The 24,495-nt window shown below is 40.8% G+C and overlaps 2 protein-coding genes across 3 annotated transcripts in view; one reads left to right on the plus strand and one right to left on the minus strand.

The window, feature by feature from the left end:
* Positions 1-15,428, minus strand: part of igf1ra (insulin-like growth factor 1a receptor) — a 95,061-nt gene extending 79,633 nt beyond the window's left edge. The window contains exons 1-2 of the mRNA XM_077567878.1: positions 14,456-15,428; positions 5,243-5,797 (exon numbers count right to left, since the gene is read on the minus strand). Of these exons, the coding sequence (XP_077424004.1) occupies positions 5,243-5,797; positions 14,456-14,546 (646 nt within the window). The 5' untranslated portion in view covers positions 14,547-15,428. The remainder of the gene's footprint in view (positions 1-5,242; positions 5,798-14,455) is intronic.
* A 500-nt stretch (positions 15,429-15,928) lies between these two features.
* Positions 15,929-24,456, plus strand: LOC144053885 (high-affinity choline transporter 1-like). Of its 2 annotated transcripts, none has more exons than XM_077568766.1 (9): positions 15,929-16,016; positions 18,303-18,503; positions 18,610-18,723; positions 20,084-20,239; positions 21,659-21,807; positions 21,958-22,104; positions 22,317-22,470; positions 22,623-22,840; positions 22,905-24,456. In XM_077568766.1, the coding sequence occupies exons 1-9, from the start codon at positions 15,995-15,997 to the stop codon at positions 23,424-23,426; spliced, it is 1,683 nt and encodes a 560-aa protein (XP_077424892.1). In that variant the 5' UTR covers positions 15,929-15,994; the 3' UTR covers positions 23,427-24,456. The 2 variants fall into 2 exon arrangements, with proteins under 2 accessions (XP_077424892.1, XP_077424891.1); XM_077568765.1 differs by having other exon boundaries at positions 15,934-16,012.
* Positions 24,457-24,495: the final 39 nt, after the last annotated feature.

The raw sequence follows: 24,495 nt of genomic DNA on the forward strand, positions 1-24,495 counted from the left end.
GACAACAGGCTCCCTACGCCTCATGGAGTGTAATTAAAGAGGAGGCCGGGCCGTATTGACGAGGAAAACCGCCGCATGCCCTTGAAGGAACATCTGCACTGGAGAAAAATAAGCCAATTATGTCGGTGCGTGTGCGTGCGCAGGAAGGAGACGGCCATTACATGAAGTCTTTAAAGCAACTGCTCCGAGCAATCTTCAACTATTTTTCCACCTTACACATGTGACATGGAATTCGCTTTAAAGAGGGCATCTTATGGAAGACAATAATTGGAGTATCTGACGTGCTTTTCTAACTAGTGTAAAACTACACAACTAGGTATATCTTCCGTGAGCCTGTGAATGAGTCGTTCCAAATGATGGTGTAAGAGTTGGGCTCATTTACATAATCCCGCCTAACACTCGGTTTCTTCTTGGCAGCTAGGCCGGGTGGAGACCGCCCTTTCCAAGTCCGTTTCACTAACTGGCAGGTCGATGACTATTATCAAATGAATCGATAATTATTTTTATAATCTGTGAATTGTTTAGGTTTCTTTTCGCTCAAAAGCTCTGAATTTCGGCTCCTCAACAGTAAATATTGTCAGATTTCTGTAGTCCTCCATGAAAGCAGACTGATTATGAAACAATTGTTTTTACTTTGGAAAGCAATTATCAACATTCTTGCTGATTTTCCTTACGTTACAGACTAAACCAGTTACCAGTAAATTAATTTATGTGTGTGCACAAATCTGGCTCTATACTGTGTGAAGTTTTCTTGTCCTCCCGATACTTGTCGCTGGTGTCCAAACTAGGGCTCTGGGTCCATTTGTGGTCCTCCGTCCATTTTTTTTTTTAGTGCAGTGGTTCTCAACCCTTTTTCAGTGATGTACCGCCTGCGAAATATTTTTTTTCAGCCAAGTACCCCCTAACCAGCGCAAAGCAAACCTGATTGGAATTTTGTTTTGTTTTTACCGAGTGCTGTACTATCATTGTCTAATTTATTATTAAACTTTGGAACTCTATTTGTATTTATGTGGTCTTTTGAACTATTTGGAAATAAAAAATATGTAACAAAAAAACAACATATATAATATAATTATAAATAAATATTTGTGCACAGATTATTATCAACATGACACCAAAAGTGTCATCTTTTGGGATCATAGTAAAGCTCTGTTCTCAAAAAGAAATAATTAACAGAATTTTAAATAAAGTTTTCAAGTGGCATATGACAAGTTGGGTCGAACCATTCTGGTATGGGGAAAATGATGGGTTTTTAGGACACTGAAATTCAATTGCCTACTGAATATAAAATTCATTTTATGAAAATATATTTTTAGAAATATTTACGTATACTTTTAAAAGATATTTTGAAGTCTCGTGTACCCCCACGTACGCCCAGGGGTTCTCTTACCTCCATTTGGGAACCACTGTTTTAGTGGACGGCATATCGATAAATGTAAAATGACTCCTTCAAAGTAAAGTCTCCACATACTACGTTGGGAAATAAAAGTATATTACAATATGACTCGGTCAAGTCCTACGGCCGCTTCTTATTTTCCCACAGTGTCCCTCCCTCGTGCCTTTATCTGCAGCCTTGAGACTTCAAGGCCCCTCTCGATGAATGCGTTTAGCCTGACCTCGGCCCGGGCCTCTGAGAATGCTTGAAAACATCCTCCAGCGTGGCAGAACAACAGAGGGTTTTCACCACATAACAGCACAGGCGTACCTCCCGCACGGAAGAAACCGCCGGGGCTCCGAGGTCACATGAACTCAATAGAGCCATTGACAACATGGTAGCAGTTTGTAGATAGCGGAAAGCCTCAAACAACATCTATTTCCAAGCAACGTAAATCTTTTAATTCTATCGCCGGCGTTTTATAGATCATAACAATCAATAGCAGCGCAAGGGTCAGCCAACCAGGTTCGCAAATCAACTGAAAGCGCAATAAAGTCCATCAGGAAGCAAAGGAGAAGTCGCTAGAGAAAGGTCGCTAGCTTTATTTCCACTACTTGTTCTAGGGGGGGGGGACATTTTCCCACCATTATATGCGGACAAAGGAGCTGTAAGGTAGAGAGAAGTTGGAGGAAAAAAAACAATGAATTTCTACATAATTTATCTTTGACATACGTGATATGAGATATTAACCCCTAGGCGTTATTGTGACCATTTTTGGGCTTTTTGTTGGTTCTGACCAAGCCATTTCAAAATAAAATACTGCCCACGGGTTAAGACTTCATCCACCAAACTCTTTAGTGAGATTCTTGTGACACTGACTATTTGCGTATAAAGGCTTTTGAAACTAGAATGAAGGACCCCCGGACCAAAACCCATCATTGGCCTCTTTATAGCGCAACAATAAAGTGCGTGACCTTCCCCGTACGCTTGAATAATCATCCCTGACCACGACCTCTGGAAGACAATGTTGTAAACAGTGCTTGGGTGGCCAAAGGAAGCAAGTCGAGGGAGAGAAACATAATATGCCGAGGATTCCGCTACACCGATCTTTCAAATGATTGTCTAAGCTCCTCTCACATTAGAGGCCAAAGGCAAAAGCATCGCCCTTTTATCTAGGACAGTCTTTCTCAACCACTGTGCCGCGGCACACTAGTGTGCCGTGAGATACTGTCTGGTGTGCCGTGGGAAATTGTCCAGTTCCACCTAATTGGGAACAACCAGTGTTGGGAGTAACGGCATTTAAACTAACTCCATTCTTTTTTTCATAAAAGGACTAATCTAACCAATTATTCTCCCCACATTTGGAACGCCGTTATTGTATGTGAAATGGGTTGCGTTACAATTCATTTATCAGTTTCTAAGCTGGAAGTAAGCTTATAAGACGTTGTGCGGTGACTGGCTCTGAAAAATATCATTTGCGCACAGTTAGTGGCACTGTTGTTGTCGGACCTCGTCACAATAAAAGTGTCTTGACAGCTGAACTGTGTAGCACCATAACAGCGATAAAGAAAAGATACCGACCGCCGACCGGTAAGTCTTTGCGACACACTCGCCAACTACGCCTAGTGTAATTAATAGCACCAACAATTGTATTTCTCTGATTTCACAAGTGCTAAACACATAAAAAGTGTAAGTGAGAAACGGTAAGCAGTTGTATAACATTTGTATGTGAACGATGCAAGATGCAAGCATGGAGTTGGACAGTTTTCTGACGTAAATCAATCATTAAACATGTCTTTTAATGTGTAGAATTATAAACTAAAGATATATCACCATACTCTCTGAATTAAAGTGTACAAAAGTATGTTTTTCAGAGAGATCAAGTGGAAGCTGATGAATTTGAGGGGGAAATTGAGTTGTAGTTATAGCAATGTTGGCCATAATAGAATTAAGCACTGCATATCTTTTATATACTTGGATTATAATGTGCATAAGCACCAGTAAGAATATTTGAACTTTTGATTTTAAGATATTACTTTTTTTTCCAATTTATGTGAACTTGTTGCTCAATGATATACAATAGATATAATATAAGCGTTAAAAAATGAAACGCTATAGCCGTTTTAGTTTAGTTAGGTTGTTTTGTTTCTGTGGGCGGTGTGCCTCGAGATTTTGTCAATGAAAAAAGTGTGCCGTGGCTCAAAAAAGGTTGAGAAACACTGATCTAGGATACGTGCTTCTGAAAGTTCTGATTGTGGTTCATTTGTGTGAATTCCCAAAATGGCTGACTTCCTAGCTCAATTTGCCGCATGATTCATTAAGACTCTTTCATCTGCCCTGTTATTACAATTTGGTGTTGATAGGTGATTTTTTTCTTACTTTCAAAGTATTCCTGAAACTCATCATGCTCCGCCTACATTAGATAACGTGGACAAAAGTTTGACAATTTAACATCGTCGATCTGTCTAGGTCATCGGCAACATTATCCCCCCAAGGACCACATGAGTAGCCCGGGGGACCTGTTCTAAAATTAGCTCACCAGTAATGGTAGATGATTTTCTAGGAATGTTGTTGAAGTGATCATGTGAAACCGTAAACACTGGCAGAGATTCATCGAAATAATGTACTGCATATTTCCTAAATAATGAGAAATCATTAACATCAGTTTCGTAATGAATATCACTTGTTATTAATAACCACATATAGAGCTTATAGTTGAGCAAATATGTTATTTCAGAAGTGTGTATCAAACCGGTAGCTCCAAGAAGTAGCTCATAGTTTTAAAAATGTTGGTGATTCCTGGTCTAGGATACAAAACGTGCGTCATTATACCATAACGGTATTCAGTCGTTGAATAATCACCAAAAGCAATGTAAAAAATCCACATGAAACATGTTCATTAAATTAGTTAGCATACTAGCCAATACTAGTAACTAGCATAAACTGGCGCGACATCACACACGAGCAAACAATTATGCAATAGTGTAAACACTTAAAATAAACAACAAACACTTGCCACGGGCATCCTAAGTGATCAAACTCACTTTTTGGCTTCTACACACAATAAGAAACGAATAAGAATATAGGCAATATCGGCATATATCTGTAACTATGAAGTTTTATGGCACGAGGGAACGCTAACTGCTTGAGAGAAGCAAAGGAAAACGCAGCTACTTGACTCGCGGCAGGAGACTTCCCAAAATAGAAAACTCAATCATTAAACAAAACGCTAACAACGGCTAATAATTCAACAATGTGGACTTTCTAACAGAGAGGGCTGTTGATACTTAACCTGGGTAGTGACGATTACACTGAAAAACCCACTTCTGTCAGTACTGGCGGACTAATAACGCTTCATGCTAAATTGCTAAATGCTAAACTTAGCTCCTCCTTGATATACAAAGCTACACTTCAACAATCTTACTTCACACCAATTACTACTTTCTGGGAGTTCTTCTTCAAGTCATGTGACCCTCCTCTGAACACATGACGCCACCACTGGATGAGAGTTAAAACAGGGATGACCCTCCACGGCATACTTCAATATGCCCCCTTTCATAAATCGTAAAAAGGAAGAGAAAAAAAGGCCCTAAAGCAAATATTTAACTGACAAGGTCCAGACAGGTAAACTCGCTGGTTTCTTGGCAGAGCGGCGGAGGCCTCTCTAATACCTGCGGCTCTATACCGCTGCGCTCCATAAATAGCTGGATCCGAAGGTACGAGGAGTGCCTATAATGAACAGAGCGCAGATGTTTGCACTGGCGAGGTGAGGACGGAAATGAAGGGAAAACACGGGGGCGACTCGGAGAGATTTGTCCGTTGCTGTTTGGTGGGATGGAAAGAACAAAAACCAGCAGTAGCGCTTACCTTTCTGGCGTCTGTTTGAGGTCCAGCATCGGTACTCTTGTTTGTTATTGAAGGACAGCAGGTTGTCCTCCATCATGCCCGGGCAGACGTTGTCGCACTCCTTGGCCTTCTTATTCCCGCTCACGATGTTGTTGAAGTCGGCGTTCATGATGAGAGACCAGTCCACCGAGTCCAAGTAACACAGCTCGGGGTTCTTCTCGATCCGGATGGCCCCGCGCGTGATGTTCCTCAGGTTGTACAAGCCGATGTCCTTCAGGCTGGTCATCTCGTAGATCACCAGAGCGTAGTTGTAGAAGAGGTTGCGTCCGCGGATGACGCTCAGGTTGGGGAACAGCGTGCTGAGGCTGTCCAGGCCCGGGACGCGGAACAGCAGCAGGTAGTCGGTGATGACGGTCAGCTTGGGGAAGCTGAGCGAGCGGAACACTTCCTGGTTCTTGGTTTTGCTGTTGTTGGTCTTGATGAGGAGGATCTGCAGGTAGCCCTCCACCACCGTGCAGTTCTCCAGCCGCTTGAACTCGCTGATGTCGTTCCGGATGTCGATGCTGGGACCGCAGACTGCGATAGAATGGAGGGATAACGTGTCAATGAATGATGAAGGACAAATTCGTTCCCAGATCGAGCTCATGACGAATTCATCGAAATGGAATTCATCTATACCAGTTACAAAACATAAGTTTTTAAGAATATATGCACATACACATACTCACCCACATACAATTTTTTTTTAATATATATATATATATATATATATATATATATATATATATATAAAAAATGGAAATAAAAAAGAGAGAGCAATGATGATGACATGTCAAATCGGTAAAATTACCGAATGAACAATACTGAGCTCTCCAAAAAAAATACGTTTTTAAGAATGCATTTTTAGCAAAGAAAAATTGTGAGGCACTGCAGCCAAGTTGGTCGGTCAAGATGTGGCCTACAGGAGCTCCTTTTCTAGACAAACCAAATAAATTTTATTAATTCAGCACTTTTCATATAGTGCTGTATGTTGAAAATGCAACACAACGTGCTTTACGAAAAAAAATTAAAAAGCCAATCAAAATTACAGATCGACCGATAATGGTTCTTTCAAAGCCAATACTACACCGATCGTTAGGGGGAAATATTGGCATCAAAAGTTTAAAAGTTACGAACTCCAATTCATAACTTTATTGAAATGTCTTTAAGCATATGCACTATTTATTGAAATTTTAAATTGTAAGATAAAGTTCAGGGAGCAGAGTATTCCGCATCTCTTAAAAAGTTACATTAAAATTTAAACAAGTAAATAACTCCCTACTGTTTTATACAGTCAACAGTATCTCTCTGAAAATTTAAATAAGTCATTTCCTGATTTGAGCCATTATCACTCAGATTATTAAAACAGGCCGATACCGTTATTTGTCAAAATGCAGTATATCGGCACCGATAATCGGTCTAGCCAATAATCGGCCTAGCCGCAATGGAAATCTTCTCATCTTTTTGCAGTTTTGTGCTCTTGCCAATGGCTTGCTTAAATAGGAAAGTAGCACAGTGTCAAGTAAGTATAATATATCTTGACATTGGGTACTAGTTACTAGTTACAGCCCACGGGTCTGTTCTAAAAATAGCTTAACAGTGATGGGACATTGTAACTTACTAAAAATAAATAAAACAGAACAAGAATGTTAACAATTATTCATGTATTAAACAACACAATTTTGTTTACAAATAGTATCAATTCAGGCTGGTTGAATTGTGTTTTTATTCACCTAAAAGTTTAATTAATAGTCATTTCAGAGCTCTAATAATAAGACCATAGTACCGCAATATTTTTGCCTACTGTTTATACAGAAACATATTTCATCAAAGAAATAGTATGTTTGACAATGGCATATCTTGGGTTCGATTACAGTAGGTTTCTGATCCTCTGCATTGAAAAAGCTAGAAGTCTGAATGATTGAGTGAACTGATTATTCTCGTATTAAACAGGTCGAAGCACTGGCAGCATCGGGCAGTTCATCATTTCGGACGTCAAGTAGACCCGAGTCACTTATCGTCACTTGACACCACCGTGCCTGGAGGCGTCCCGCAAACACTCGCTCACACAAAAAAGTTAACAATAAAGACGGCTTTCATTATGGACGTCAAGTGACTGTCCCTTTCATTGGCCCTATCCGTTACAACGCGGGAATTAACGCTGAACTATTTTCTTATAACGCAATTGGCCTTTACTGGAAATTTTGGCAGGGGAGAGGCAGAACATCGGCAACTATGGCTCGCCTTTCCCACATAGGAGGGAATTAGAGAGTCCATCGCTGGGATGATGTTCCGGACCAACCCCACAAAGACTGAAATCCATCATGTAGAAATAAAAAATAAATAACTATTTCGACAACAACAAAATATTTGTACAGTACCTAAATTTGATTATTAAAGCTAAAAAAATAAAAAATAAATAAATAAAAACAAGACATGAGCTATGCTATTTGCATCTGTTTTCCTAATGTCTTTATTCAAAAATTAAAGAAAATGAAGCAACCTTTTTTTTTTTATAATTTTTTTTCCCGAAAGACCTCGTAAGCATTTCGCTCTTCAGGTCATTTTGCCTTACGTCAAAGGTCGGCGCTCAACAGGCGGCGACGCATGCTTAAACCTGTTATGTTCTTACAGAGGCTTAACTGCCGCACGATGTCACAATGTGTGCGTGTCCCCAGTCGAGCAACTGGACTTCACTGCGCCATCAAGTCAAAACACACGGCGGCGCCGTAAACATAAGGTCCGTTATCTGCACGCAAAAGTCCCTGAATGAGCTGAGCGAGGTTGTAATTCCAGATCAACTGCAACCATACAAAGCAAAATAGAGTCCGATTTATTCACTGCAATCAAACTCGAGGCCTCGGGCTCTCCTTCTCTTGTTTCTTTTAGTTTTCCGGGTGGGAGAAAGGGAGGGGAAGGGGATGGAGCCTCTCACACACAAAGGCTAATTTGTTTGTTAGTAAAAAGAGAAACTCTCTCCCACTACTTCCTGATGAGGCCATTATTATTACTATCGGGGGGAGGGGGGGGGCAGTCTGGAGCAACTAGAGGGTCTGCACTGGGCAAAAAGTTTTAATATTAAGATAATTCCTCGAGTTAATTGGGAAAAACAGGTAATATTACAATGAAATGGAATCCTAAAATAAAAGGATGGAGAAGAAGAATGGAAGCTAACGCCCCCTCCCTGAACCCCCACCCCGTCTCATTAGCCAGGTTAACCACCAGGAATTCCAATAATTTCCATGAAACGGATGGAAGCGTTTGTGATGGCCGCCCGCAGGTTGAATCCGTTTTTGCCTCCTTCCCTTTAAGTACAAAAGGAAATGGCTGGCATTATTTAAAACTAGTTTTGCACTTTTTTCCCTTCCAAATAACGGGCTTTAAAAAAAATAAAAATTTAAAAAGCACATTTTTTTGGCCAGTTAATACAGTAAAGTAAAGTAAAGTAAATAAAAAAATTACAAAATAACTAAATCATAAAGTGAGAAATCATTTTCATGAACGCAATAAAATAAAAAATTACAATGCTTTTGGAAATAATTAAAACTAACTAAAACTACATCTTACGTTTATAAAACTAACAGTCATTTACTTCATTACATATAGTGACTTTTTTTGTTTCGTCTTGCGCGCGCCAAATACTCCATACATTGAAAAAAAACTAAAACTAATACTAAAACTAGTAAAAAAAATACTAAACTAACATAAAACATTTTGGAAAAATAAAAACTAACAAACTTGCTTTAAAAACTAATTAGAACTAACTGAATTGAGACAACAAAATCCTAAACAAGATAAAAACTGATGATAAATCAAAAACTATTATAATAATGAAACTAATTCCATCAAAGTGCGTGGTTTGAATGGTCGAACAGTAACTCCACCTTTCACACCGCCGATATCCCCCCCCCACCCAAAAAAAAAATTATCAGGAAGTTGTAATGAAACGAAATCAATGAAGTACCCGTTCCTCACTTTCACTCATTGACATAAACCAGAAGAACTTGAATGCATCCCATCTTTAGCCCCTCCTCCAAACTCCGGCGTCCATCACAAGCTCAAACCTTTTGCAACCCCCGCACGCTAATCGAAAGCAAGCTTAATAGCCTCCTAATCTGATTTGAATTGTGTAAACGGGGGGGGGGGGGGCTATTTTTAAACTAAATTAGTATCCCTTACAGCGGGCGACGTCGCCGGCGTCAAATATAGACTCGGGGACAGCAAATGTGTGTTGTTGTTTTTTTTGCACTGTTTATCATCACGCCGCTGACACAAGAGCATTCTGGGAAAACACATAATTGCATCCTTCGCCGGCCATGTAGCTCCTAGATTAGGAGCCGCATTCTTTTCTCGCGCCATGTTGAGTTCAAGGACAATCATCAACAACTAATAATATTGCTGCACTGAGAAACTGGGAGGTTTAATTTAACTCTATTTAAATATATATATATCAATACAAAAAAAAACACTAATACAAAAATAAAGCTTGCACGCTTCACGTGACAAGAATAAATAAATTATGGGCAAAATTCTCAGTACCAGAGAAGAGGGAAACCAGAATGTTACCCGCAATAAAAATTTGTTTGACAATTTAAAAAAAAAAAATAAATAAAAAATTAAAAAGATTTAAAAAATAAAAATAAAAAGCAATGATGAGAGCAATGATGACGACATGTCAAGTCATGTCATGTACCGAATGAACAATACTGAGCTCTCCAGAGGGAAAATAAATAAATAAATGAGTTTGACCCCCCCCTTCCCAAAAAGCGTTACAAAAGAATGCAGGAAGTGTTTTGAAAAGAGTACAAAAGCCAAGACGTGGACGCGTAGCGGGAACGTCATGGGGTACCGGTCCCGTCCCATCAACACCCCTTAACACCTGCCACATCAGATGGCCGTAATCCTCGGCATACTGGAAGTCATCTGACCGCCGGTCTGTTGGGCCACTTCCCCTCAGCGGACCTCACTTCAAACACTGGGTGGGGGTTGTGTGGCGTGGGGGCCGTACCGCAACCCAAAACAGTAACATGACACTCGCAGGCACGGCAAAGATCTTCCATCTGTCGGGAAGGCCAGCATGCGTGTCAAATATTTCCGCGTCATACTCCATCACTACTTCATACATGGTTGGTTACAAGGATTTGTAGGATGGAAGTACGTGACCATTGACCGATTAATATTTTTCTTGTGGAATATGAATTAAGCAGCAAAATCCACCCATTTTTATTCATCTCAGGGGGCGGCCATTTTGCCACTTGCTGTCGACTGAAAATAACTTCACAGTCGACCAATCACGACTCACTTCTTTTCTGAGTTTGCTCATGTGACATTCGCAAGCTGAGCCATGATTGGTCGAACAACTCTGATGTCATTTTCAGTCGACGGCAAGGGGCAAAATGGCCGCCCCCTGAGATGGATAAAAAGGGGTGGATTTTGCTGCTTAACTCATATTCCACAAACACGATAATAATCAGAACACCATGTGACTACCAAGGTTATTTTAGTTAACGAAAACTAAGGGAAAATTCAAAAAACACTTCAGTTAACGAATAAAATAAAAAAGAAAACGCTTTTAAAAAAACGAAAACTAACTCGAAACGACATTTAATTTTTACAAAACTAACTAAAACTAACTATAATTATAGCAAAAATGTCCTCCGTTTCAGTCTTTGGTAATTAATTTAATACATGAGCCCGTGGAGATGATTTTAAATGTGATTTTAAGTACGTTTATTTCAATATTAACCGAAATAAAGACGTTTGAAAGTGTGTCACACTGAAGTGATGTTTTCATTTTACGATAAGGGGTTAAATACTGTGTAAGTAATACACATTCAAAAATTAAAAAATTAAACGAAAAGTCGAAAACTAATACTGAAACTAAACTAAATCTAAGCATTAAAAAAACTAAAACTAATAACCACCTTGAAAACTAATTAAAACTAACTAAATTTAAATAACAAAACTAAATAAAAAGTAACTTAAATGAAAATTCCCAAAATACAATAACCTAACATAACTGCATATTGCAAATAAGATTTTTGACTTAGTTCTCCGTCAAACTAACCTAACTTGAAAAAGTCAAATAAATAAAACTTTATTTTGCACTTGCTTTGTTGAAGTCAGAGATCAGACTGCCCCCTCAAAACAGCTAGGCTAACATCAAATATGTGCTATAATTCTTGATCCTTAGGGCATTATGTTTTAAAATGTGAGAAAAATACATAACATGTCTCCCTTCATTATGCCAAACACATTTTTCGATGCGAATGTTTCTCATCTTGGACATCAGCTCGGCTTTCAAGTGACATAACGAGAAGGAGCTTGCAGTCATCCTGCACAATTTGCCGCAGGCGGCGGCGAGGACGCACCGAACCCGAGCGAGGAGGACGCTCCACTTGAAATCAAGTGTTTAATTAAGCGTTGAAAAGCTCAGCTGGCAGCCCGGGGAGGACAGCGTTTGGCGTCAACCGGCGAGCCCGCTCACATACGCACGCACACACACACACACACACACACACACACACTACAAGCGTCGTTTGCTTGTTTCGCACTTCGGAATAATAGCACGGTAAACTACAAAAAACACACAGAATTGAACGCATCAGACGGAATCAGACATGCGGACAATAAACAAAAACGGTGATGAAAGGGGTTCGCTCGTTTTTTTAAATTTTATCCAAGAGGAGATTATGGGCAGCAACGTGAAAACAGTGGTGTCTAACAGTGCAGCTAAGGTAGCGGTTTAGCGTGATAGTGAAAAAGACACGAACAACTAAACTAAAGGACACTTAGAGCTGGGGTAATGAGGTCATCACGTGCATTTGCAATACATTTGAATAGTCAAGGGACCGAGCAAAATAACTGTGAAACACAGCTAAGGCCTGACTAAATGAAGCTCCTCTTGTAACAATCCGCAGTGTGGCACCGCACCACTGGGTGGCGCCTCCTTGTTTTTGTTGTGGATATGCTGCACTTTTTTTCATTTCGGCCATCAATGTTTATGACGCCGTGGATGTGTACCCTTATCGTGACGCGTAACAATGCCGAGGAGCCTGCTGGTTTTTGTTTCTTTTTAATAAAGTAAGTCTGTGGAGCAGTTTTTTTGCTTTTCAGCTGCGCCGTCCATGGCTGATCAGCAACATCATGATTCCAACGGATGGCGACAAAACAAGATGTTTATATTAGACCGGGATTTGGTCTGAGTAGAAAAACAGGAAGTAGTTGAGTTTTTCAGCAAATAATGATGGATAGGATAAAAAACAAACATCTGTGACTACAGTACGTCTTGGAAAAGCTAATTTATTTCAATCAAAAGTAGTGAAAGTCGTACTTTTACAGATACATTATTTTGATTTCATGAGGCCAATTTTTTCCTTATTTGAAAATCATTTTTGTTTGTTTCTATAGTAACCTAATTTCCTGACAATGTGATTTTTTTGGTTAGCCGTCGACGATAAATAAACAAAAAATATTACAAATGAAATCATGAAATATTTCACACTGTGTCGTGACTCTCATATGCAAATTCCACTTTTTGAATTGAACGACTGAACATAATTACATTTCCCACCACATTCTGATTTACTGAGATGCACCTGTATATAGTCAGGATAGTGTCGCAGTTTACCGAGTATCTGACATACGAATACATTAAAACAGCCCATTTGAACTCTTTCGCACCTTTCAAGTCAAGACAAGTCACTGATATCGGAGCCCTCATTAAGGCCAACAGGAGCGACGTGCTAACCGCCTTGTGATTATTTCAACAATCATCCTAGTTTTTCCGGAGCAACATAATCCCTTTCATAAATAATTGAGCGGGGAACACTGGGGGCGCTTCACGGAAACCGACAAGAGGACGCCTGTGCTCCAAATGACCCCAAAACGCTATTGGTCAAACACGGGCAGCCATCGATTTAATAACAACTAATAGTTAGCGGCGTGAACAGCAAAAAACAATTAAAGGCTTCACACGCGCACACAAACAACAGAAACACGTTTGTTTTAACCAGTGGTTATTTTTGCATGTTCTATTTCCAAGGTCTTGTCAGCGATTGCCGGTCGTAGGCTTCTTTTTGCCGCATTCTTGGATGCCGCGGCGAGGAAAGTTGATGGCGGTCGCAGATGAAAGGGTGATTAATTCAATTTAACCGGAATGCGCACATTAAAGAAACGAGCAGAGTGGGAAAATAAAGTAAAAATGCCGCATTTGAACCCCTGTCGCCAAGTAAATATATTTCCCCACTAAAAGATACCAGTGGAACAATTGAGCTACTCGGAATCCATCGCGCGGAACAACGAGACGTAAACAAACAACCTAGAGAAGATTGAAGAGAATTGTGAGGTACAACAGCCAATCACAGGGGCACATAATGACTTACAACATAATGACAAATGACAAATTTGCTCGACTCATGAGTGACCAGGCACTGTGGTCACACATCCAAGTTATAAAAGACTTAGGGCCGATGCAGCAACGTGGAGACTGCGGAGTACAGTGTGGGTAACAGTGATGGAGTAATGTCTTATCTTCCCTAATCTTTCTTTGGCTGGAAGGGGGGGGTCAAGGTGATCAATTATTACAATTATATTTTCACCCAAAAGGGAAATGATGCACTTCACTTTGGTGATAAGAATGCCCATTTTGTTCCCATAAAACGTCATCTGGTGTTGATAAAAAAGCTGATTCTGTTCATAAAGCCATCTTGTCGATGTGTGACTATGAGATCAGATGTGTGTCACTGAACGCAGCAAAATGGCCACATGGTCCGAGTAGTAACCTTCAGCTCCACGCTGCAGAGTCATCCTGGGCTTTTTTGACAACTAAGGTGTGTCCTACTCCTGTGACTATTTCAAATAATAACCATCACATAATCATAATGATGATAATAATAACAAACCGCTGGCGAAATGCAGGCGACCTTGCGCACGGTGAAGCACAATTTTGCCACGATCGCGTGGGGATTTGAACGCACCATATGGCCAGCCAATCTTAATTTAACATCACGTTTTTCCATTTATAACAATAATGATATTGTAAATAATGATAATAATACTACTACTTTTATATTCTATTGAAGATGTTCACTTTCGTTAAAAAGGTGTTTCCTCGATCGTGCTTACTCACTTTGTGTTAAATTGAAAAGAACATTAAAATTAAATGAAAAATACTGAGGAAAAAAAGACACTTACTCTCGCCATATATGCATATGGTGGAAAGGGTCGTCAACACAGCCCAAAACAAGACAGTGCTGCTGCCCATTAGTAGTTTCTCAGCTTTCATGATCCTTATTTCCTTTTCTTAAAAATAAAAATAAAAAAATCACAATAATAAAGATAAATCCAATGGGATGCTGGAATATACAACAAAGCTCCGGAACGATTAAAAAAAAACTGTAGTCCAAATGGCTGTGCTGGCTCCTTGTCCAATGGGATTTTAAATAAAAATATATAAAAAATCAAATAAAATTAACATATGCAAAAAATATGTATATGTACTAAGTATTATTTCCTCAAAAGTGCACTGCCCGCTATCGGAGCAGCAACACGATGATGGTAATCCCCGTCTTCAGTCTCCATGTCTTCTCCTTCCAATAACAACAACAAGGCCTCAGAATGGGTTTCAACTCACAATATATCAGCACTTAAATTCAACCCTCATCCCTACCATCCTCCTCATCAGCAGCAGGCGTAAAAGCCTCTCGCGTGGACGCGTGGAGCAAAAAGGAAAAAAAACACCCAAAACGAGACAGAAGAAGGGTGGCGGCTGCGTGGTGATACTGAGGGTCAAAAAAATGAATGAAGCCCGCCTGGTGGGTGTCTTGACGCCGGGAAGCCAAGCGAGCAGCTCCGGTGTTTGGTGCCCGTCGTGGTCGTGCCAATGGGTGGGCTCGGGGAAAATGTGCCACGCAACAGCAGAATGGGGCTGAAAGCGTGGGTACGCACGCGTCTATTTCCACCACCGACGTCTTTTTTCTTCTTTCGCCGTCGAGGGAGAGGGAAAAACAAGTCCACGTTGCAGCTGCTAAAATCCCACGGCGTGAGTGTGCGTGTGTGTTAGTGGGCCTTCCGTGGAATCTCTGCTGTAAACAAGAGTCGGCTTCTCTCACTCACTCGCACACACGCACGCACACACTACACACACGCATAGTGATCCGGATAAGGTGGCCGGGAGGAAAAAGCGTAGTGGATTTGGGAACCGGCAGGGATGGATTCCTATCGTCGGGAACTGTTGTCCTCACTGGTTACTGGACAATCCAAGGCATGAGTAGAGCGACTAGGGCGTACAAGTAGAATGGTTGTGTCTTAGTAACATTGTTTCCACTAGTAGGCAAATTAGTATCACCTTTGGCCTAGCAGTACACAATTATTTAACCTATGAGTTGAGTTGTGTTCAGTTGAGTTAATTGATTTCCATGTCTTTCTTCTGGTTGTATTTTCCTTAAAACCACATTCTATTTATTGTTGTTTATTTTACAGTTGTGAAGTGTCCTAAGACTTTACGTTCTTCACACATTAAATTTTCTATAATAGCTCAATTTGTTCAGGGATAGAAACCATTATTATACTAACACAGGTTCTTTAATGGTCTACTGTCGACCTCTACTGTCCTTACAACGTCATTACAGGGATACCGGAAGTCGTGCTTCCAGGATGGGAGGATCACAGTCCGTCCTAGAGCCCTCTGTCGAACATGTGCGGGTGCTTCAGAGATGTGTCAGCAACACTCAAATGGATACCCAAAGACAGGCAGGTGAAAATGTAGTAAATAATTACTTTTTCATTGAAGTGAGTGACATTGGCGAATTTTCCTTGGTACACGTGACCTGATGGTTGGGAATCAATGGCCATGCTATGAAATGATACTGGTTTTTATTCAAATGTTCACTGTAAGGGGTTCAGTTTTTGTTTCCCTTATTATTACTCTCTTTTATGGCGTCCATTACAGTTATAGCTCAATTGCCAATTGCGTAAATTAGAAGATGGCATACAGCCAATAGTTAGTTTCCTTACTTCATTTTTATAGCGCTTTTCCACCTTACAAGGCCCTCAAAGCGCTTTACATTCGACTACTCATTCACCTAGTGACGACGCAGCATCCGGAGCAACTGGGGGTTCAGTATCTTGCTCAAGGATACTTCAACCGGATAATTGTGGAGCTGGCAACACTGATCTACTGTTTGACTGTAATAGTTTACACTTGGCCACCAGATGTCGCTGTGGGAAGATATTTCGAACGTTCCAAATCATCGATTCTTTTTGTGAATTAATCGTTTCAAATGATTTGATCATTTTAATGTTCCATTTCTGCCATCCCTACTGTTAGGTGCCATGAGACAAAATCAAGGCCAGGACCCAGGATGCAGAGAAACAGGAGCCAACAGTTAGATAAGATAAGCTTTATTGTCATTGTAAAATACAACGAAATTTAGTTTGGTTGCATCTCAATAGCAGCAACGAGTGACATAATTAACCCGAGAAATAATAGTAATAAAAATAAATGAATACTCAAATTGTAAAAGAGGCAATAAAGTAATAATAAAGTAAATAAAGTGGTCCGTTAAGCCGCAAAGTAATTAGCTTTGTGCATATGCTGATTGTCTCTTCACAGCCATGGGCATGAAACCGTTCTATAACCTGTTGGTGCGGGTTCTCATGACTCTGAGTCTACCGGAAGGGAGGTTCGATAAATGTATGTGTCCTGGGTGGGCGGAGTGAGTCATTGCGGATCTTTGTGGCCCGATGGAAGAGCCGGCTCGAGTGGATCTCCTCCAGGCGTGGAAGTGGCGAGCCTGTGTGTGATGTGGTTTTTGTCTTACGGAAGTCGATGATGAGTTATTTTGTCTTCTTGGTGTTGAGGTTGAGGTGGTTGTCACTACACCAAGCTGCCAGTGCTCCCTGTATGGTGCTTCATCGTCATTGCAGATTTTTCCAACAATGGTTGTATCAGCCGCAAATTTAATGAGGGTGTTGGGAGTCATGGGCGGCAATACAATCATGGGTGTACAGCGTATATAGGACTGGACTCAAGACACAACCCTGGGGAACACCGGTGTTGAGAACAATGTTGGAGGATATGGAGGTGCCCATCTTGACATGTTGGGGTCTGTTCGTCAGGAAGTCCAGTTTATTTGTTCTCAAAAGTCTCAATAAAAAAAATCACCTTACGTTTTGACCAGGGAGAGACTGGTAGAAAAAATAAAAAGAACAACTGGAGTACAGGAAATCCCTTATCGTGGCGCATGGCGGGAGGAGACAGGTAACAACGCGGCAAGCTCACGGCAAGGGACTCTACCGGCACACACAGAACAAAGGGAGAGGCTAGTTAAGTAGGCAGTTGACTAATCAAGCTGATGACAGTCAGGTGTGTGAGCAAGCCTCCGCCTGCAATGTTGCCGCCTCCTAGCTGCCACGCTCCGGAACTGCAGAGGGGGAGAAAACAGAACCATGACAGGATTGTCACAGACAAAATTAAACTAACCTTTTATTGAGTACATCTTGCCAGAATTTCTTCACCTTAACGTTCACTCAAATTTCCTCCTGTAGTATTTGCATGATCATTCGATCCAGACACAAGCCAGTTACAGAATGTTGAGATTATACTATTTGCCATAGAAGTTTTTAATAATCAATTCTTTGTTCTTTTTCAACCTTAATGTGTTGTGTTTCAGCTATGGCCGCGCCCATTCCTCTGTTTGTTTGTTACTTTATTAATAGTTAATAAAGTTTGTCACTTGGGTGTCAGTGTCCGCTTCTCACACCAGCCTCACATGTTTTCTTGCAAAGCACATTCGTTTGGTAATTTACTTTTAGTAAGCCTTTTATTTCTGTACTTTTTTTTTATTAAATGCAAATGTGTTTTTTAATCATGTTCAGCATATCGTTTCAATAAAAGTCAAACTACTATGTTATGCAAGTAGAGACGAATACTAAAAAGTAAGTGTCTTACTTTGACACCTCAGGGCAGTAAACATGTTTGACATTGGCAAGCCAATGAATAATCCAAGTCATCTGATCGGAAACCTTGTCCTCATTCTAGTGTCAATTGTTGCAAGCATGGCGGTGAATGTGGCTGGACTTGTGGCTGTCGCTGGCTTTTACCTTATAGTCCTGGCAACTGGAATACTGGCATCACGTAAGTCGAAGAAAATGGAAAAGAAATGTGCTGGTCAGAAGAGCGAAATTACCATTGTCGGGGGCCGCAGAATCAACGCCGTGATTGGTGTTTTTACCATGACAGGTATACTTCCTCTCATTTTTTCATTTAGTGATACTCTCATGAATGTTAATAAGAGCACTTTTCTTTAATTGTATGTCTTGTGTTTTTCATTTGTGCTGCTTTGTAGCCACATGGGTTGGTGGAGGTTACATTTTGGGAACTGCTGAGGCTGTTTACTCTCCAGCTCAAGGTCTTCTCTGGGCTTTTGGCCCTCTTGCATATCTTGTGAATTTTCTTTGTGGTAAGTATCTGGATCTTGTGTGATTTAGGCCCAGATTCACAAACGAGGCTTTTTTTAAGCCATGACAATGTCTTCTGACTAAAGTGGTCTGTTGTCATTAGGCTTCAACTTATTCTTTGCCATAATTGTAGACTCTGATACTGTTGTTATTTTTTCAGCTGGTTAGCACGTCTGCTTCATAGTTCAGAATTTGTGGGTTCAAATCTGGGCTTGACCTTCCTGTGTGGAGTTTGCATGTATGTTCTCCCTGTGCCTATGTGGGTTTTTTCCAGGTAGGCCTATTCCGGCTTGAACACTCTAAATTGCCCGTAAGTGTAAGTTCAGTTACAGTTTAGTTTATTACTTAGTTTATTATGTGCAGTAACATTAAAAAGGTGGCTGCACCAGATTTAGCATAATGCTTGTGTCCACCTAAACTAGCAATAGCCATATTGATAATTCTGATTCACCCAAGGCAGTTCTCCACAATATACCACGAGAATTAAGCTTGCAGCGCAAGGTTAGTTTTCATTTGTAGTCCGCAAAGAAAAACATAACAATTGTGAGTGGTTGTTTGTCTGTATGCGCCCTGCTGCAATAGGCTGGAGAGCAGTTCAGGATGTACCCAGCCTAGCTCCGAAACTCAGCTGGGATAGGCTCCAGCACACCTGCAACCATAGTGAGGATAAGTGGTACAAAGAACGGATAATGAAAGGTAGCACTCGCTAGGACACAAATGACTTATTTGGTGTTTTACATTTGAAATTGTGTGGCGAGTACTGAAGAGGGTCTTCTGCCCAGATTTAGTCATAACTTTTAATTTATTTATTTCCTCAGTAGAACTTTTATCTGTGGGTGTGTCTTTGTGAGTGATGTCGCAATTTCTGCCAAATGTCTGTAATCAATGATGTTTTTAAAGTCTTATCGTCATGACTGGGACCTCATCTATTTCTACAACAATGGGCCATTGTCTGTGGTTGAAGTGTGTGTAATCAACGATGTGTTTAAAGTCTTCTCTCATGACCGGTGAACTCCAGGTGGGCTGGTTGGAGGGGGCGTTGTGGTACCGCCCCTTCAAGATAGTATAAGAATGTTGTGAGTCCGCTGTAACTTTGCACTTGCGAGAGGCTGCCACCATTGCTGGGAGCTCGCTTGTGCCCGGAATATTCTGTAGAAATAAAACCTTCGAAGGAACTGTTCACCGATCTCCAGCCTGTATTCGGATAACCAACATTCTCACTACCCGAAAGAAAACGAACACAGGAAGAAAAAGATTATTTTCTTCAACAGTACTGAGTAGTCCAAAACGTTATCTTACATTTTGAATACAAATCATCTTAACACTCATCTTATTGACCTGCTATGTTTTGTGTTTTTCCAGCGGGGTTATTTTTTGCTAAACCAATGAGGTCCAAACGCTACGTGACCATGTTGGACCCATTTCAGCATCGCTACGGTCAATTGTTCACTACAGCAATATTATTTCCTGCTTTGTTCAGTGATATTTTGTGGGCAGCCTGCATCCTTGCTGGTCTAGGTGAGTAATTGTATTTTTTTTTTTTAAATCTTGTAGCAATAGTATTAATAACTAGAAAAATCCCCGCGGAAATTTTGAATGGGACTGCTGACTCTTTGGTAATGAGCTGAACAGTTTAAAATTTAAACGACTGGAATCGGTCAAGAAATGTGGAAGTTAACCATAATGAACATCAACTAAAAGTATCTCACTGTCCCTGAACATGTATTTAAAAAAATGTAAATGAGCTGAACAGTTTAAAATTTAAATGACTGGAATCGGTCAAGAAATGTGGAAGTTAACCATAATCTAAAAATATGTCACTGTCACTTTAAGAACTCATACCCATTTTTGACTTGGAGCAGTCACGTGCCCCACATTCCATTGAGATTGCATGAGAGAAGCACCCCTTCAACAAAAGCCTCTCGCGACTTAACGGTTGAAGATACAGATTCAAGAAATGACTCGTTAGAACGGCAAGGGTTTGGGGAACACGAGCATGTTCTCATTTTCTTAATCGGATAAAAAATGACCAAATGAGAGCAGGTTGAAAACTTATGATTTATCAGAAATGGAGAGAGGAAGGCGCCTGAATTTAACATGTAAAAGGCAGGCAAATTAGTCCGACTTCTCCTGCTTAAGGTGAAAATAAAGGTACTAAATGACACCTTAGCCAAATGAAAGTTAGTTTGTCTGAAAGAAGACACTCGTGACTACAAAATGTGAGAATTTGACGTCTAGTGAACAAAGATTGTGGCCATGGTGACGAGTTGAAGTGAAACTTTTGCAAATAGAAGTAGACTTTTCTTTTTTCCCGCCACTCTAAAGTTAATTGGTCAACAGAGTGCGGTAGAAGCCTAATTCACTCACTGTCTTTGAACCCGCACAGAGGGGAGAGCTTTCATTCCTTAAAGATTTCGACACTGAGCTAAAGATGGGAAAAATTCCTACAAAATGAGCTAAAATTCGTATCGGTCGGACAACGTATGCACGCGCAGCGTGTCTTGGAAAAAGGTGCTTTAGGTGTGTGATTTTGTCTTTCCATTTCCCATTCATTCCTATGGCACTTTTTGGGGTATTGCGTCGCCATGGTAAGTGGGAATTCCTAGAAAAATAATGCCGCACTGAGTCCGATCGAGCCGCATCGTTTGATACCTCATTTGTCCCGGTGCGATCTACGGTACGGGCTGCATTTTAGCGGAAAAATCGGTGGAAGATGATATAAGAATAATTTACGCAACAATAAACCCCTTTTTCTAGGAATAGTAACATGTGCTGCTTGCTACGCTCAGCAGTCCCATAATAATAAACCACTGTCCTAGGTAGAATAACAATATGTGCCTGCTTGCTCCGCGCGAAGCTGCTGCTCCGCAAGCAGTCCCATAATAACATTTTTAAAATACTGTCTTTAATTTAATAAAGCCTACATGTGATTTCCAGGGGCAACAATGAGCACAATCCTTGATCTGTCATCTACTATCTCCATCCTGATCTCTGCGGCCGTCTCTATCATCTACACTGTTTTAGGAGGCCTCTATGCAGTTGCATACACTGATGTCATCCAACTGTCCTTCATATTTGTCAGTCTGGTGAGCTCACAATAGTGTACCTGTAAATGTTACCAAAATGTAATTGTAGTTTGTTTCGAAGAGAGGCAAGGCAGTCATTTGTCGTAAATATTTGTGTATTCTTAAAATTATTTGTACCTATGAATAACGAATGATTGTTTTGTGTTTTAGTGGATATGTGTTCCCTTTTTAACACTCAGTCCTGCGGTGACTGACCTCTCACAAACAACCCATTTCAACCAGTCAAACATCAACTCATGGATAGGAGAAGTGAAGCTTGAGGATGCAGGAAAATGGACAGATGACTTTTTAGTTGTGGTCAGATAAGTTTACTTCATCATAGGAAACTGACTATAATCACTAAATGGGATATTAGCCAGAAACCAATTACCAACTGGTCTGGCATCAACTGATTGACTGTGTGGTTGCCACTTCTTGTTTCTTTAGTGTCTCACCTTAAAGTTTAAATTATTCTATTCATGTTGCTGAACATGCGTAACTAATATGATTGATCCTTACGTATGCTTAAGGCTTTAGGTGGACTGGCTGTTCAGTCGCTTTTCCAGAGGATTCTTTCAGCAACCTCGTCATCAAAGGCTCAATTTACCTGCTTTGCTGCTGCCGGTTTTTCATTTATTATGGGAATCCCCTCAATGATCATTGGAATCACAGCTGCTTGTGCAGGTACACTCACATCTCCAAAAACTCTGCTATACACATTTAGCTGATGCAGTTAGTGAGATCACAAGACCCTCACACATGGAGGGTGGACAATTTAATTTTGTTCGCACCCTGCCTCCATTTGTGCCTCTTCCGCTCTTTTCCTTCTCTCCAAGACTGGAACCAAACAGAATACGGTCTACCCCCACCTTATGAGCGTGGAGAGGCAGGCAATGTCCTGCCGCTGGCTCTGTCCTACTTCACGCCCGCCTGGGTGTCACTGTTAGGCATCGGCGCTATAGCAGCAGCAGTTATGTCCTCCATGGACTCAGCGTTGCTGTCATCGGCATCCATGTTCACACAGAATATATACAAGACGACTTTGAGGAAGCAGGTGTGTGTCGATGTGGGCAGGGTGAGAACAGCAATGCAATTTCGTGATGTTTGTTTACCCGCAGGCATCAGACGGAGAGCTGAAGTGGGTGATCCGGATTAGTGTGCTGCTGGTAGGCGTGGCTGGAACCGGTCTGGCCTTTAACAAGAGCAGCATCTTTGCTCTCTGGCTGCTCACGACCGACCTACTCTACTGCGTCGTGACCCCGCAGCTGGTTTGTGTGTTGCACCTCCGTTCTGCAAATTCCTACGGTGCCATCAGTGGCTACGTGGTAGCTTGGCTGCTGCGTGTGCTGAGCGGCGAGCCAGCGCTCGGCGTCCCTTCTGTACTGCTCTACCCGGGCTGGAGGGAGGAAGATGGCGTCATCAAGCAGTACTTTCCTTTTCGGACTATGATTGCGTTCGTTTCTCTGGTGACCGTCGTTGGGGTGTCCTGGCTGTTCCAGATTGGCTTCTCTAGCCAGCTCATTCCTCAGTCCTGGGATGTGTTGGGTGTATGTAAAAAGAAAATGGAGGCAGAATTCGAAGAGAGTCCAATACCTCCTTCCAATGAGGAAAGGAGTTTTGTCTGTAGTACGCCATTATAGGCTCAAAGTAACAGGCAAAGCTCATATCATATATTTTTTGCACAGTGCTTATACAATCCTTTTCCGAGCAACCCAAAGAGTTAGAAAGGGCCTGATTCTCTTATGTCTTGGTTTATTTGTTGTGACTTTGCAAAATGAATGAGTAAGTACGTTCACGGTGACCACATTATGGTGATCTTTGTTTAACATTAGAATCATTATTTTAACAATTTTTTTGGGCTCAAAACCAACTTTAAATGCGCATCACCATCCAGTAAGTGAACAGCGGTATTACAAACATACATACAAACAAACCAACTTTATATGCAGGTTAAAAATTGCTTTAGTCCCGCTCCTCTTCCCACCTCAACATATTCCCATTGAGTGTGTGCTGCAGATCGCTGCTTGCTTCTATTTGTGAAAGTGGAGCCCAGACTCTAAAAACAAGCGAGCACCGTAAAGACAATATACAATAAGTAAAAAACAACAGCAGTAATTAATACACATTTTGTGAACTTCTTTTTAGGTCATCAAACTGTTTAAAATATGGGAGAACTAGAGTCAATCCCAGCTGATTTTAGACAAGAGATGGTGTACATCCTGAACTGGTTGTTGGCCAGTCACAATTTCAGAATCTTACTATAAGAAAACTCGAAAGACGCACAAGAGATCTTATGCAGACAGCCTCAAGAGTATTATTACCAAGTAACAGTCATGCAAACAATTAGTAAACCTTCCAATCACAAAGTTGATGTTGCAGCCCCCGATGATGATTGTTTGATTCGAAATGGAATATTCTACGTTCAGTAGCATTAAACCCCATTGAGAAATTGTGGCAAATGCTAAAGTAACAAATCCATGTCAACAACCCAACAAATCTAACTGAACTGCACCAACTCTGTCAAGAGGAGTGGTCAAAGATTCAACCAGAAGCTTGTGGATGGCTACCAAAAGTGCCTAATTGTGAAAATGGCCAAGAGACATGTATTGATGATGTAGTAATTTGCTCACTTTTTCTGTTAAGCACTAATAAATTCATAAAAGAACATTTCATGAATGTTTTTTTTTGTGTGACAAAGTATCCGTTCCA

Source organism: Vanacampus margaritifer, chromosome 6, assembly GCF_051991255.1.
Source record: "Vanacampus margaritifer isolate UIUO_Vmar chromosome 6, RoL_Vmar_1.0, whole genome shotgun sequence".
In the NCBI taxonomy this organism is placed as follows: Eukaryota; Metazoa; Chordata; class Actinopteri; order Syngnathiformes; family Syngnathidae; genus Vanacampus; species Vanacampus margaritifer.

Coding starts and splice junctions, on each gene's coding strand:
- LOC144053885 (XM_077568765.1), top strand. CDS start 15,976: ATGTGTCAGCAACACTCAAATGGATACCCAAAGACAG. Junction 18,724..20,083: donor TCTTGTGAATTTTCTTTGTG/GTAAGTATCTGG, acceptor GTGTTTTTCCAG/CGGGGTTATTTTTTGCTAAA. Junction 22,105..22,316: donor CAGATGACTTTTTAGTTGTG/GTCAGATAAGTT, acceptor CGTATGCTTAAG/GCTTTAGGTGGACTGGCTGT.